This window comes from Eublepharis macularius, chromosome 4 (genome assembly GCF_028583425.1).
Source record: "Eublepharis macularius isolate TG4126 chromosome 4, MPM_Emac_v1.0, whole genome shotgun sequence".
Taxonomy (NCBI): Eukaryota; Metazoa; Chordata; class Lepidosauria; order Squamata; family Eublepharidae; genus Eublepharis; species Eublepharis macularius.
In genome coordinates, this window is record NC_072793.1 from 37,304,545 (window position 1) to 37,321,674 (window position 17,130).

The window sequence follows — 17,130 nt, forward strand, 5'->3', positions numbered from 1 at the left end:
TTCTCCTTGCACACTAATTCCCCCAACTCACAAGGAGACCCCCCCCCAATTTGGGTAACAGTAATATATTATGCAAATTATTTTTCTATGTGAGAGAGAATGTAAGTGCCTGTGTATAATGTTTGCTTTTGGAAAGATGGCTTAAGAAAGCTAGAAGTGTCTTAGAATTGACAATTTGCAACTTTGACAGTGATATTTTAGAAAGCAATACAACTGTTTACCAGGATTTTTCTGGAAAGGGCAAGGCTGTGTTACAGCACTCTCCACCACACCACTCATATATAACAATCCTGTGTTTAAGCAGAAGGCTATTGCTCGTTTGTATACCACTCTATCCAAGAAGACATTATTCCTTCTCCCCCTATCAGGACAGCCATCAAAGTTATCATCATGGAGCACTTGACAGAAACCCTCACCAATGCTATCTATTGCCAGCACTGCCTTCTCCAACCAATGTACCACCTGGGATACGAAAACTGAAAGGGACAAAGTGCTTTTAGGGGAAGGTGGGACTTCATGCCTGGCATACCTATCTTTTCTTCAGTTCTCCATGTCCCAGGTGGCTACTTATGATGGCTTTTGGGGAGATTTTAACTTCCTGGTCAGCCCTTCCTATCTCTGGATATAAAGCTTCCAGAAATTGCAATTCTCTCAGATTTGCCCTGAAAAGAATGTCACAAGTCCAGAAATTGGGAAGGGAAGCAATGCAATATTTGTAAGGGTATCATTTCTAGTTTGGTTTTTTTAAAAAAAAAACACCCAGATTTAGCATTCTGTGGCTTGTTTAAGGCTACATAATAGTGGCCATGGCTTAAATAAATGTGAATCTTAAAGTCTTTCCTCTGCTGATGCAATTCTGCTCTTTTTGGTGAAAACATGCATTTCTACTGATCAGACACTGATGAGGTCCAGAGGGGCAATGACTGTTGTAGAAACATAACATAGTATTAAAGTATAATAAAAAAACCAATTCTGAACAATTTTAATGAGCATAGCTTTCCAAAAGAACTAAATATAACAAAACATAAATATTAAAAATTCTAACCAACGGCAGGTTCTCAACAAGTTTTCCTTGGCAGTCTATTATCCTATCGCTTTCCATAATTTGACTTTAGTTTGATTTTTTAACCGAACTTAAATATATTTGCATATTATCAAACTTTGCATATACTATCTCTGTTCACGTGGTACAGTGAATCACATACAATATTCCTGCATTACACAGTGTACTTTGCACGCTGGGATATTAAAAGACCAGGATAGACATTTAGTGATTTGAAAGTGCAATGTAGTAAATACTCTCTGGAATGTCATTTGTCTAAGATAGAAAGTATTAGACGGTAGACCTCGAGTGAGTGAATGGTCCTTTGGAGTTCAAATAGGACTGCTTATACATACTAATTTGTAAATCCAGAATGTTAATTGTAAAATGTCCCCATTCAGCTTATCTTAAGGTCTACAATCTGTATACCGCTTCCAAAAAATTTGATTTAATGATATTTAATGGTCCTCAACAAGCAGGTGCTTTCCTGTCCAAATTTTGTTAAACTACCCTTGATCAACTTAGTGCCATGAAATACCTACAAGCTATTCCACATTTGCTTTTCAAACATCCTGATATTTCAAAGATTTAAAAAACTAACCTGTATCCTACAATGACCTTTATACCATTGAATAGATATTCATCTGTAACTCTCCGCAATCCTACTTTTTATTCATAAACTATAATTAGAATGTGGTCTTTGCCTCAGGCCATCAGGGTAGAATAGACTATAATTCTCTTTCACTTTTTGAGCAAACAATTTCATAAAACACATTAAACATCCTCACTCGGGCCAGTCTCATCCTAATCCTTGAAAACCAGCTCAAACAATTCGTTTTTACAACAACGACTTCCAAAACATACTCAGACTTTACCACGTTGCCAGTTTGTAATTGAAGGGCCTGCCCTTCAAGATGCCTTTCTAGGCACCCTTGCTGTCTGAATCTGGCTCAAAGATAAGCACGCCATCGGTTTTTTCAGAAACTGATGAAGTTGGGGGAAACAGATGGGTTTGGGCATATTTTGGTCTATATAAACAAACACAATACCTTTGTGTCTATTAAAAAAAATGATGAGCCAGTGCAGAGACAGTGTAATCTAGTGTGAGTTTCTTCACTCTAAGCTCATTGATTTCAGTGGACTTAGAGCAAAGCTACAAGTGACTTTCTTCACATGGAGAACACTAAATTTTTCTCACAAAGTTATCTGGGAAATGAAGTCCAAGTGGTCCTTCCCCTCTGATAGAATTGCTGCCTGAAGAGCCACAAGAAGACTTCGTTTGGGGGCAGGCAGCTGCTACTTTCTCCCAGGGTGTCCTGCAGGCTGCCTGCTCCCGGGGATCTGCTTTGGAGAAAGTGGCCGCATCGGTGAAGCTTCAGCCGCAGCGACAGTGGAAGGATCTGCTGCAGATTCTTCCACTATTGCTGCGGCTGAAGCTTCACCAACGCTGACGCTTCCAGAGCAGCTCCCTGGGAGCAGGTGTAACCCCTGTGAGGTTAATTGGTTTAGCCCAGTGGGGTGGAGTCAGAAGCTAGAGGCAGGCAGCTGAGGAGGAGGCTGTTTGCTGGGGAGCTTAATAAATTATAAGCTCTTATCACCTTGAATAAGGGCTATAATTCCCAACAAGAAGACGGAAGCCTGGGGTACAGCTGCTTCAAATGGATGAGAGAGGACTCATCATCACTTCTTGGATGTGGAACTGTTTGCCTTTTCAAGGACATTTTTGATTTGAAGTTTTTTGGTATGGTTGCACTTAAGAGTTAATTTTTGTTAAAGTATTTTATTGTTAAAAAGTTTAAAAGGGGAAAAAAAGTTATTTCTTAAAATTTTGTGAAAGTTGCTTTCTAAGCCCCATAGAACCCATGAAAAGAGAAGTTACACAGGCAGCCTGCAGGACACCCTGGGAGAAAGTATCAGCTGCCCGCTCCCAAACGAAGCCCTCTTGTGGCTCTTCAGGCAGCGATTCTAACAGAGGCGAAGGACCACTTGGACTTCACTTCCCACGTAACCTTGCAAGAAAAATCTAGTGTTCTCCACGTGAAGAAAGTCACTTGTAGTCACACTCTTAGACTATAGTAACTCTAAATAAGATTCATTTATAGGCACTGGCATAATGTGCTTCCAGTAATCAAAGAGGAAAGCCACAGCATTCTGCACCAGATGAATCTTCTAAACAAGGGCAATTTTGCACAGAGCAGTAGTTGAACCTTAAACTGATGTCCGGCTGTGTTCCCTAATGACAGAAAAAGGAAACACACTGCCACAACTTGAATTTACCATGGTACAACTGAGGCTCCTAGAACATTCCAGAGTGGCAAACATCAGCATTAGAGCAAGTGGGGATTGATAGCAGAAAAACTGCTAGTTAAAATTTGGTGAGAGGGCATTTCAACTTGTTATAGTAAATTTCATTTCAGGAAAATATCAGTCACCAAATCTGAACCACAAAATCTTATATATAGTTTGTATGAAAATCACAAGCTTTACAGACTTCAGCTAAAAAACTATACAATTTTATTCCCATTTATTAATCCCTCGGTGAAATTCACAAGTACCTACACATGATGGGCTCCTATAGCCTTTTCCCAAACCCTCCTTAATTTTATTTTGAAAGAGTATATACATCATAGTTAGAAGGACAATGTGGGAAAAGCTCTAGTACAAGGATTGGACCAGAAATTTCAATACTGAATATCAAATATTGCAGAAACCTTTTAAAAAAAGTTTAAATATTAACTGCTTTATAAGCAGTTGACAATAAAAAAAAACATTTTAAGTGTTGGGAGTGCTCTGAAGCAAAATTTGTTCTCAGCATATACAGGGAGGTCTCTCTCTCTCTGCATCTTCAATTATATTTACGGAAGACACCAGGCCATAACTGAGTGTGAACGTAAGACATTCAGTCTTGTAACATTCAGAGGGCTGTTGCTTTCTGTGCATCAGAGTTCATGTTAATACTGGTCCTTGCGTTCATCTATATCACTGCCATCTGTTTCACTACTGTTCTGAAGATCTTGATGATCTGGTACTCTGTTCAGCTCAAGAAAGCTAGTAATGAGCTTGGCCACAGCTTCCACATCACTGTTGAAAGAAGCAGGAAAAACAGTTAAAAGAGACAAGTGTTGAGCTGGAAGTGTCATGGAAGTGTGTGCACTTACAACCATCCACTAAAGGGGGCAACCAATCAGGGTAACAAAACTGACATGTACTCATAAAAATCCCTTCAATTATATATCCAGTAAAGAAGGTTTTTCTGTGATTGTGTTGTCTACGAACAGAGTTCTGGTTTTACAAACTAACTATAGTTAAACCATGATTTCATATGCTGTCTGATCTGAGCAATAGTAGTCACTCTCTTCAACAGTGACTTTAGGGCAACGCCCCCTTTTGAGCATTTTTTTCTGAACAACATAATTTAAAAAACAGGCAAACTAGTACAGAGATCATAAGAACAAGTGGTTGAAGGGTTGCTAGGAATGGCTCCCTGTCTTTCATGCTGATTTATTATCACTTTATTTCAACGACTCATCCATTACTTTTTTAAAAAATATATCTGTTAGGGCCCAGTTTTTAAGAAAAAACACATCTAAAACGTGTAGTTTTCTAGTAATATGAATTATAAATAGAGGGCAAAATCTTAGAGAATCCATGAATACAAGTTTTTGACAGGCACTTTTATTTTAAAAATAATTTTCAGAACCCTGAGAATACCACCTTATAATATGTTGCAAGCTGAATAACAAGAAGCCACAATAAATGAAATACCTATATTAGTTGCTTGATAGCATATTTCTGATACAATTTGTGAATGCACAAGAGGTTATCTAACCCAGGCCATCATACACAAACTAAAAAAAAAACCTTTGAAAAATGTAAATTAAACTACAGCAGTTTACCTAGCAGACAGAATCTCAAAAGTCTTATTATCGCATCTAGGGTGAAATGCAGCTTCCTCACACATCCTGACCAACCATAGAGTAATAACGTCATACTGTACCTTCTACAGCCCATCACTGCATTCTGAGTCAGAGGGTGAGAAAGCCCAGTGACAAATCGCAAGACAACTAAGTAGCCCTTCCCAAAATAACGTACTTTCTCCTCCTCCACGTTCACAGCTCGAATCTCATCCAAAGGAAACACCACTACATAGGAAAGAAGAAGCAGAATAAATGAACTATCAAGTATACTGTTTCCAAGAAGGCTCACTATGTTCTTCACACTAGGCTCCCATTCCTTATACTTAGTAAAAACAGCTCAAGCTTCCTTTCAGACAATGCTGCCATCTGCCTCTTTTTAATTTAAAGGATAACAGAACTAAAGACAACTAATGTAGTAGAATTAGGTGGATTTCCGAAGGCCTTCACCAACAGCTGGTGGCTCAGAATCCTTTGGCCCAAACCAGTTTCAACCTTTCTGTTTCACTAGCTGGATTTTAGATTTCACAGCAGATAGGATAGATTCTTGCCTTGATATTCCTTAACAAAATTAAACCCCACATCCTTCCACAACAGCTGAACCCGCTGTAAGAGGCAAATCATACATCTATCTGTTTGACTTTCATAACTAGACAATTTCCAGTTTAGAAGTATTTTATGGCAATGTTAGTATTTGTCCTATGGGAATCAAAGAAATGTATCCGCGTACAGAGCTCTACAGCATTTGTGAAACTGGACCGGAACAACATTAGAAAAGACCATAAAGCTCACCAACATTATAAAGGTCAACAGCTTTCAGGTATGATAGCTAAATAAAACGACCATATTCAATGGCAGCAAGTCTCTGAATAGTAGTTGCTGGGAACAGCAGGGGAAGGCATTCCTTGCTTGTGGCCTTTCTGGAGGTATCTTGTTGATCATTATGGGAAATGGGATGCTGGACTAAACAAATCTTTTGGTGTGATCCAGCAACAACTTTCTTATATTTTTGTCTACGTCAACTTCCCGTAACACCTTTACCAGCTGCGTAATTAGATGAGAAATGTCCTATAGTGAAGGGAGTTTATTGCACTATCTTGCCAATGACATAAGAATATTTTGCTTATGGTCAATCTATGATCACAATACAATAAACTAAATTCCTAGCACTTTTATTCTTGCTGTTGCCACCCATCCCATGAACAGCAGGATTATGCAAACTTGCAGGTTACAGAATGACACACACTTCTTTTAAGCAAGAATGTACATAGTCCTGAAAATTATACTATTTTTCTGCCCAATGCAGTACATTTGCATTTATGACCTTACCTTGTTCGTGGCCAGCCTTCGACAGGGTCAATAACTTTTTGTACAGGTTAAATGTCTTCAGGAAAACTTTTCCTTCATCCTTTTCAAATACAGCTTCCTGTTTAAAAAAAAATCACAGCACAGAAATTACACTGAGGCAGAGAATAATTGCTTCAAAACCAAACTCCTCATCATCCCCCTGTACCAATTAACTTCAATTATCTCTGCAGTTAAGTAAATATATAATAGCTACATAATAACAGATAATCGCTGCCATCCTATTAGTGAATAATACTCTTCAGTTTGGCTTTCAGCTTCTCCTCAAAAGTGAAACTAACCAAATCTCTCATTTTCCACAAGAGGCATTAAGATGGCGTTGCCCACTCTCAAGACTTATAATTCAGTGGACAGCTTGATGACTTGAAGCTTAACTACCCTGTTTAAAAAGGTGTATGGCATGAAGGCAGAAGTCCTGCCCTTGCAGATTCGAAACTGTCATCCCTCAGTTAGGAACTCTTCACACACAACTCCCTCTTTTTTTACGCCGTGGTGTGCCATTTTGCTGTGCAAACACTTCCCCCCCTCCCCCATCCTCCGACATTATCTGTGGAAGTTTCAATGTCTGTCAACGCAATCCTGCCCCATCCCATTTTCATCCCAACACACTGAAGTCTGCCAAGATTCACCTGGCAGGCCAAGTTTGTTATGGGAAACAAAGAAGCCTGAGGATTAAATGGCTCAACTGTTCCTGGTAATGGAACACAGGGTTTATTTTAAATGTTTTTATTCTTAACTAGGACCCAAAGTATTTAACATCTGGATTAGAGCTTAGTTTAATATGTTGTATGTGTGGAAGGGAGGAGCAGCAATCCTTCCCAAGGATTCAGGAGTCAGGTTATTTTCATATGAAGCTGCCTTTATACAGAGCAGAGCTTTAGTCTATCAATATTGGTATTATCTACTCCAAATCCGAGCGGCTGTGCAGGGTCTCAGTCAGAAGTCTTTCACTTCACCTGCTGCCTGGTCTTTTTACCTAAAGATACCATGGAATGAACATGGGACCTTCTGCATTTAAAGCAGATGCTCTAGCACTGAACTACAGGCCCTCCCTGCATTACAACATGCTACAAAAATCAGCTCAATCTATCACCTGACTGAACAAGCAGTTATTTGGGCTATTCCATGATCTCAACCATACTTGTCCCTTGAAAAGTACCCAGCACCCCTTCAGGTGGTCATAGTTATTCCCAAAAAAACCCCTCAATAAATAGCTGCTCCCTGCCTCCTGCAACAAAGAAACAGCAGAATCGGTTTAGGGCCACCCTAGCTGATTTTAAGCTCAAAAGTAGTCACAGATGAACAGTTCAAAGTTTTAAGATGATAAAGATTTGTGTTTTCCTGTGATCCTTTAGTGAAAAGAGGATAATCTGCTCATAAAAATACCTCTGTTTGTACTATTTGCCTTAGGTTTCCTGGCAGAGAATGAAGGACAATAAATGTTGGCAAAGTGGATTTTTTTAAAGAAAAAGAACAGTTGCATCAAGAAGTAAACTACAAAAAGAAGAACACAAGGTTACAGCAGTGAGCTACCTATACGTTATAGGGTTACACACATGGGCTATTTAGCAATTCTGGCCACCAAAAAAAGAACAGCTTGATTGTGTTGCCTTATGCCAATGGGCCCAGCTATTCTGGCACTCTCTCAATGCGATCCTCAGGACATTTCTTGGGAGGATGCTTCATTGAACAGACCTAACCAAAAATCTCAGTAGACCTTCTAAAGATTGTTCTCTCTGGCTGGTGTCAGGTCTCCAACATCTGAAGCAAAGGGCTTTCCCAGTTTTGCCACCCAAGATCCCTTAAGCTGTGCCGAGGTACAGAGATAGGAATGGGGTTCGTTTTGTTTTGTTTGCCGCAGGATGAATTGTACTTCTCTCTTTCCTTCACTTCAGCACTGACACACACCTCTCACTCCAGTGTAAAAACTGCTTGAAGCACCAGGGACAGCACTGACAGGTAAGCTGTCTGTTTAGATTTGGGTGGCTTCCCAAACCACCTTCATGGGTGTCCAATTAAAAACTTGTTTGGCACAATTCCTCTTGTTATTTTTAGGCTCTTTCCCGTTGTACTTTGGCTAGAAAAGCAAGGGGGCAGGGAGGGGGCAGGAAACAGCCAGCTTCATGATTAGGGCCAGCCAATACAGCAAGCTTCGGAGAAGAGAGTAGGTCGCTTTACAACTGACATAAAGGCTACCCAATCAGCACTGAGGAAATCTGATTTCTCCTCAAGATAGGGCAATAATACAAAAAAAATTCCTCCTCTCCTTCACAGAAGGTCTTTAAATGTGCTGCAAATGCAGTGAGTGGTGCTTCCATAGCATGTTCAATACTCAATTACAAATGGGAGACCTACAAGGACTGTAGTGAGCCTGTCAATTTTCCTCCCTACCGCTATTTCCTCCTTCCTTTCCTCAAAGCTCCCCTTTTCTTGCTTCCTTCTCTCTTTCCCACCTAGCAGCCAACCTACGTTATCTGCTCCCCTCTTCAGCCCTCCCGCCTTCCCTCGCCCTGGAAACCTCTACCCAGGAAAACTATGGCCTGGTTGTGCAGTGCTGGCAAGTGTTCCAGGCCCAGTTGCACAGTGGGGAACCCACAAGGACTCATGGGAGGCACCTTTCCCTTGTACTCTTTCTCCTCCTGGCAGCTCCCATATCCTCAGCCTTTCCCTGCTTCCATCTCTCCTTCTCACCCACCCACCAGCCTACCCGTTATCTGCCCCCGTCTTCAACTGTATTATTTATTTACCTCACCTCTCTCCACAATGGGGACCCAAAGTAGCTTATATCATTCTGCTCTCCTCCCATTTTCTCTTCTCAATAACCCTGTGAGGTAGGTTAGGCTGAGAATGTATAACTGGCCCAAGGTCACTGAATGAGCTTCCACAGCAAGAGCGTTGATTTGAACCTGGATCTCTCAGATTTTAGCCTGAAACTCTAACCACTACACATTAGCTTTCATGGGGTGACTGCTGTTGAACAGTAGGAAGCAGTTCTGGGAGTCATGCAAACTGCATGGTATCAGGTCATTTGGTGGTTGCTGCCAGGCCTGGTTCTGATAAGTCCTCCGTCAACAGCTAAAACAGCTCTGAAAAGGGCCCTTCCCCCTGCCTAGAAACCAAAGCTTGAAGGCTGGCAATACCGTTGTAGTTGCCTAGCATCCACAACAATGAGAGGGCATTTGTTCTTAAAGCTACATACATTGCTTCAATTATTAGGGAGGGTTTTCACACACCCTCTTTTTAATATCAGCTTTTTCTGAAAACTTGGGACATTTCTCAGGTTGATACAAAGATCAGTCTTGTCTGTTCATGGCTCCAATCTCTGGATTTAAATATTGAGAATTATATTGATGGTTTATATCTATATGCTGCAGAATGAGGAAATGAAAGACTGAACCTGGAATTATCTACATACAAAATATGTTCCTTGTCACTGAACTCTGACATCTCCTTCCTAGATGTAATTAAATTCAAGTCAGTATCAAAATGGAGGTGATCACCAAGAGGCAAAATATAATACCTTGAGTCCAAAGGAGTAAGTAAAATCCAGTATGAGCCAGTATGGCACAGTTTCAGACTAGGATCTCAGAAACCCAGGTTCAAATTTCAACTCTGCCACGACACTGCTGTGTGACCTTGGACCAGCTACATCCTCTTTCATCTTAACGTACCTCACAGTATTGTTGTAAGGATAAAATGAGGTGTAGGGAACCACATACACTCTACCGGAGCCCCTTGGAGGCAGAGCAGTGTAAAACTGTCCTTGATAGCTATAGACAATTATAGCTCAGAAAGTAAAAAGGTTTTAAGTAAAATGTCATGGTAACGCTAAATCTGAAGCTCTAATTATTTGGCACAAGGAATAGTTTGCAAAGCATTACAAAGCGCTGAATATGATACTTGCGAACCCAAGAATCTTGGAGGACACATCTTCAGAACAAAACATCGATGCAGAGGCCACGTCCTATTACCCAAAGTAGGTGAAAACGGGCCTTGAAACTATCGTAAGATTTATCCAGTCTATTTTTATTTTGAAGCATATTTCAGAAGTTACCAGATAGGGGCTCCAAAGACTGATGCATTCACTCAAAGATTCAATGCTGTTCCTATCTGTAAATTATTTTTATGGTTAACATTTATGTAGCAATTCCAGTTGCGTCAAGCTGTCAAAGTAACGTGCCACTTTAGATGGAGCAACATCAACTGTCATTTGGCTAAGGCAACCCAACTTTCAGTTCATAGCACACTGCTTACCTCCCAGTCTTCCAGATTTTGCACAGCTACAAAAAGACAGCCAGCAATATAGAAGAGTTTCCATCCAAAGCTATCTGATTAACACAAAAATATTTCAGCCATTAGGAAGTGGAATCTAAAACCATACATATATGCACTTTTTAAATACTAAGATCGCAAACTCTTCTGCAACTTCTGCAGCCTCAGCCAGGAATTTCTTTATCAGCTTTGGCTGATTTGCCAGTTCTGCCTATTACTGGAACAGAAAGATTTAGCTATTATCATCCATGCCTTGGTTGCTTCCAGATTACACTACTGTGATGCTCCCTACATGCAACTGCCTATGAAAGCCACATAGTAACTTTAATTAATATGAAATGACACTGCCTGTCTTTTAACAGGTCCTAAACTCTGGTGATACGTGATCCGATAACTTCGTTGCTTATCCATTTGCTTTTGGGCCCAAATAAGGCTGCTAATTTCAGTCTTGAAAGCCTTCAACAGGTGATGAGAAGAGAACCCAAAGGAACAACTACCTTCTACCTTCCTGTTTCTTCAGATCTGCCAGTGAAGCACCACTCCAAATACTATCACATGTGGATGCTACATTGGCATCTACCACAAACAGAATTTTCTGCAGTCACCCCAACATTATGAATCTGCCTTCCTTCAGACATTTGTATGATTATATGCAATATGTACCTTTTATGAGAATGGTAAAAGACCCTTCTGCCAGACTCTTAAGGACGTTTCATGTTTATGTTAGCCAAAGAATTTGAGCTATTTTGTTGATATTGTTTCTGTGTGTACATTTCATAAATAAAGAAGTCAATGTTGGTATTCAGACTTTCAGTGTTATAAACACACACTATGTTGATGAAGAGCACTCAGTTCATGTCCCGCTATTCAGAATAAGAGAGTCATCAGAAACGTAACAGACATCAATCCGAGCCAGGGCATGTTTATTACTAACCTCTAAAACCCCTTCATTATGGTAACGCTGCAGGCCATGGATTTGGTAGCGAAATAATCACCTTGTTTGGATGGGGAAAGGGATGTGCAAGAACTAGTACAACAGAAGGACTAAGCAGCTGGAGAAATAACTCAGGAAGTCTCCTGTTCAAGAGTTACCGCTGCCCTGAACTCATTAGGTGGCTTTCAACAAGTCACTGTTTCAGTCCCAGCCCCTTTCCAAAACAGAGATACCAGCACCTATTTTACAGGGTTGTTCTAAGGATTAACCCAAAACAATATATTGGAGAGCTTTGAACACTAAAAAACACTATAGAAATTCTAATTATCACTATACGAAATATTATGTGTGAATGAATTAAGTTTCACAACAGGGCCATTCATAGGCAGGTAGGGGACTCTACATACTTGTGACTCTTCTTAGGCTGTATGCAGAAAAATAGGGCGTTATAAGTTCTATACTCTATACTTGTTTTATTCTCTGGCATGAACACTGGCTGATAACATTATTCCTACTGCCCCTTATGGTGGTGAAGAGTGCCATCAAGTCATAGCTGACTTATGAAGATTCCTTGGTGGGGTTTTCATGGCAAGGGATTAACAGAGGTGGTTTGCCATTGCCTGCCTCTACAACCCTGGTCTTTGTTGGAAGTCTCTCATCCAATTCCTATCTAGAGATGGGCACAAACTGGAAAAAAAAAAAGAACCATGCGGTTCGTGGTTCGTCACATTTCACAAACCACGAACTTTCACAAACCTGCCCTGGTTCACGAATCGGTTCGTTTTGGTTCGTGAAAATGTGACTTCTGGGCCAGCAAATCACCACTTCCAGGTCAGCAGAAGGTCACTTCCGGGTCAGCAGAAGGTCTGCAGGAAGTCCATCGCCTATTGCCTAGGAAACTGATTGATTGGCGCCAGGCTGCCAGCAGTGATGAACCAAAAAATGAATCAAATGAACCAGCCTAAAGTTCATGGTGGTTCGTCAGAAATGGGCTATGACAAACTGCTGGTTCGCAAACCACGAACCAGCCTGGTTTGAGCTGAATTTTGGTTCATATTTCAGTTCATGCCCATCTCTATTCCTTACCAAGACTGACCCTGCATAGCCTCTGAGATCTGAGATCAGGCTTGCCTGGGCTACTCAGGTCAGGGCACTGCCCCTTATCCTGTATCTATTATTTGATGTGCAAAAGTATCCCCAGTGACAGTAACCATATAGTATCACCTACCCTGTGTGTAAGAAGTAGCCTGGAGATTTAAAACAGTCAACATGCAAGTCAGATGCACATTCCAAGATTAGCTAGGAGTTGATCCTTCTGCCACTTCCTCCATTTTTAGAGGAACTTATCATTGCCTGTATGTAAAGGAGAGCCATTTTCCCAGATCTGTATTTTAAACTCATCCTTCCCTGCAATTTCTTCTTATTCTACAGAATCCATACACAGCCCTTCATACAGTAGATCATGCCATCCTGCTGAGGCATTTGGGGGCAGAAGTAGGGATCAGGGGACGTGCCTTGGACTGGTTTAAATCATGGATCAAACGTAAAGGGTTTCCACTGAAGACCAGCTATCTTGAGTGCGGGATCTCTCTTGTGGGGTTCTACAGGGCTCATTCTTATCTCCCACATTATTCACCCTCCATGTAAAGCCTTTAGGAAAAACCATTCATAGCTTTGGAATTGGATGGTATCACTATGTTGGTAACATCCAGGACAATAGCTCTCTATCCAAATCCCCTGGTGGTGCAGCAGAGGTCTTGAGCAACAGGCTGACTGCTGTAATTAAATGGCTAAACTGAAACTGAATCCAGATAAGATGGAAGAGATGCTGGCTGAAAAGGCAGAGATCTTGAAGGATATTGTGCTTCTCTTTTTTTATAGGGTTCAGATGACTCTTGCTTGACTCGTTAAGAGCATAGGGCTATAGGGGAAACAGCACTACTGCTGGAAAAGCAAGTTAATACAGCAGCAAAAACCCTCATTCTTCCAACTCCCCACCTTCACACGGCCAGTCTGGCCACCTGGATCGATGTAAAGTTACTTTGAGACCAGATTCAAGTTGGTGCAGAATCACAGAATCACAGGGTTGGAGGGACTTGCAGGGTCATCTAGTCCAACCCCCTGCGCAATGCAGAAAATTCACAACTTCCCCCCAACATACACACCCAGTGACTCCTGCTCCATGCCCAGAAGATGTAAAACACCATCAAAATCCCTAGAAAAACTGGCCTAGGGAAAATTGCTATGTGACCCAAGGTGGTGATTGGCATTACCCTGGGCATGTAAGAAGGGGCCACAAGAACTAAGCACTGATGTAACCTTTCCTGCCCTCCCTCTCATGATCTGCCTAGGTTCACAGAATCAGTGTTGCTGTCAGATGGCCGCAGCTCAGCTTTGTCAAGAACTAGGTGGAGCATGCATATTACTCCATTGGCTGTCCATCTGTTACTGGGCTCAGTTCCGACCATCAAATACAAAGTCTTTCATGGCCTTGGTCCCTCATATCTGCAAGACTACCTCTCTCATCTGAACAGGCCTTTCTGCAGGTAACACCATGCAAATTGGCAAAATCAACATGTGCATTCTCTACAATAGCCCTCACCTTATGGAATGGCCTGCCTGAAGAGGTCAGGCAGTCTTCTATCCTCCTGGCTTTCCTCAAACTATGCAAAACTGAATTATTCAGGAGGGCTTTTTTTACACAAGTCACTTAGGGCCAGGGTTTTTTTTCAGCAGGAACGCAGTGGAACGGAGTTCCAGCACCTCTTGAAAATGATCACATGGCTGGTGGCCCCGCCCCCTGATCTCCAGACAGAGGGGAGTTTAGATTGCCTTCTGCACCGCTGGAGCATTTTTGCCGAGGGTGATTTAAACTTTTAAGAACTCCCCCTTTGTTCCAGCTGACCCAAAGTGACGGCATTGTGCGGTCCTGAGTTCCACCACCTCTTTTCCCAGAAAAAAAGCCCTGCTTAGGGCTATACTATAACAAAATGTTTCAGAAAGTTAGCTTTGTAAAATGATAGGGACTGGGCACTGCAATAATAACAATAAAGAGCCATCAAATCACAACCGACTTATGGCAGCCCCTCAAGGGATTTTGAAGGCAAGAGGAAAGCAAAGGTGGTTTGCCATTTTCTGCCTCTGCATAGCAATCCTGGTCTTTCTTAGCAGTCTCCCGCCCAAGTATTAACCATAATCGACCCTACTTTGTTTCAAAGTTTTCACAAGCTCAGGCTAATCTGGGCTATTCAGACTGCTACTATGGATTATACTACCATGTATAGTACATACTATCTGTTGCTGTTAAGTATGATCCTACTATGCCATTTTTGCATTGTTTAACATGTCACATTAATGCTTATATTAATGTTTCAGCACTATTTTCAGATTTTTGCAGTTCAAACTCTATTGGATATCCCATCAAGTTGTATTTTACTTAAACAGTGTGAGCTGCCTTGAGTCTTTGCAAGAAAGCGTCCACCTCTTGGGTCCATCTACATGATCAATTTTTATCATGAAATGTAAACTCATGTATACAATTCAGAACTTCTGCTAGCTACCCTAAACATTTAAGAGAGCACAATACAAACAAAATAAAGTAAAACATATCAAGCCCTGGTAGGGCTTTTAAGGAAAAGGCATTTTGGTTTTCAAAACCATTCTAGCCAGTTCTAATGAAAAGGTACCCAGTGAAGTTACTGAGCTTTACCTTCACTGTAGTAAGCAGCAGCCAGGCCTACTGAAGAGATTGCTAGAAAGACAAGGGAGAAATACAAATTCAGTATGTAACCTCATTTTTTAATAAAACCATCAGCATAAAACAAAACAAAGCTTTGCTGGGCCTTTCTACTGGTCACCTTCATACCATTCAAACAACTGATCACTTTCTCTGAAAAGAAATCATTGTTTTGTGCTCATTGTCCCAAGAATAATTCCCACTACCTAAGCAATCCATATTAGGCAGAAGAGAAGGACAATTTACTAGAAATCTCACCAAGGGGCCAAACATCAAAAGAGCAAGTCAGGCCAACTTTGATATTTTAGGAAGGAGACTACAGCCTTACCAACAAGGAGAGACCAAGATCTGATGCCAGGTGCCCTTTTTAAATGAAGAATATTGTTTGAACGGGTTTCAACCAGCATATACATTTTCAGGGAAGAGGGGGAAATCCACGGTCGCCAACAACGCTTACAAAATCCACCTACAAAATGATGAAGAATAAAGTCAACTTGTACAGCCATGTCACTTTTCTTTTTCCTTAAGAGTACCCTACCCTGAAATCTAACCACCAAGTCCTACAAACTTATTTGGTGCTTATTGCCATAGCAGAAGTACTGACAATCAAATGTTATGTATTTTAAAGCAGAAGCCACATATTTAATATCTGCTGTGTGTGTGTGTTTTATGTTCCGTCAAATTGCCTCCGACCTATGACGACCCTATGAATGAGAGACCTCCAAAACGTCCTATCATTAACAGACTTGTTCAAATCCTGCAAACTGGAGGACATGGTTTCTTTTATTGAGCCAAGCCATCTTATTTTGAGTCTTCCTATTTTCCTACTGCCTTCCACTTTTTTGTTAGCATTATTGACTTTTCCAGAGAATCTTGTCCTTTCATGATGTGACCAAAGTACAACAGTTTTGTCATTTTAGCTTCTAGGGAGAATTCAGGCTTGATTTGATCTAGTACCCACTTATCTATCTTTTTGGCCGTCCATGATATCTCCAAAATTCTCTTCCAGCACCACATTTCAAATGAATCAATTTTCTTCCTGTCAGCCTAAACAAAGCTAAATTTAAAACAACTGTGGCTTTTCCCAACAGTAAATTTCAGATTCATAATAATGAAAGCTGGCCCCCAGGGAAAAAAGCCTTAAGCCACCTTTCTCCCTACTTTGAGGGAAAAAATACTACACAAGCAATGCTGAGTTTCAGTGTGGTTGCCAGCTCCAAGTTGGAAAATTCCTGGAGATCTGGGGAGTGAAACCTGGAGAAAGTGGGGTTTGGGGAGGGAAAGGACCTTGGCATGGCATAATTCTATAGAGTCCACCCCCCACACACGCACACACACACCTCAAAGTAGCCATTTTCTCCAGGTGAACTGATCTCTGTGACCTGGAGACCAGTTGTAATTCCGGGAGATCTCCAGCCACTACCTGGAGGCTGGCAACCACATAGACATTTTTAAACTGAAAGTGCTTTTAAAAAAAGGAAGCCACACTAACATTTCCCTCCATGTGCATCTTACAGCCAGCAAATAATATTTGGAAAAAGCAAAAGGGCAGAATGTAGTCTGGTCCCCCCTCCCCATAAAGCAGCCCAGATATTCCTCCCACCCCACTCCCAAGCTGCACCAGCCTCCAATGGAGAGGGGAGGCTTAGTCCTCTCTCCCCAGGCATAGCGCAGCCGTCTCTTTACAAGGCTCCTTTCTGTTCCTTCTCGTCCCGCCTTGCAAACTCACCTAAGCTACCGTTTCCCGAGTTCCTCCGGGCAGAAAAAGCGATGCTTCAAATATCATAGAGTTAAAGCCGAGAGTCCTTCACAGTCGGCCACAGAGCTTTTAAAAAGGAGAGTACTTCTAGATTACAGACCAGGCGGT

The 17,130-nt window shown here is 41.3% G+C and overlaps 1 protein-coding gene across 1 annotated transcript; it reads right to left on the reverse strand.

Moving 5' to 3' along the window:
• Nucleotides 1-3,533: 3,533 nt before the first annotated feature.
• Nucleotides 3,534-17,130, reverse strand: LOC129328619 (cytochrome b-245 chaperone 1). The gene is made up of 7 exons (XM_054977802.1): nucleotides 16,993-17,130; nucleotides 15,592-15,729; nucleotides 15,237-15,278; nucleotides 10,576-10,649; nucleotides 6,286-6,382; nucleotides 5,040-5,184; nucleotides 3,534-4,123 (listed from the first exon to the last, which is right to left on the reverse strand). The coding sequence occupies exons 2-7, from the start codon at nucleotides 15,674-15,676 to the stop codon at nucleotides 3,994-3,996; spliced, it is 573 nt and encodes a 190-aa protein (XP_054833777.1). The 5' UTR covers nucleotides 15,677-15,729; nucleotides 16,993-17,130; the 3' UTR covers nucleotides 3,534-3,993.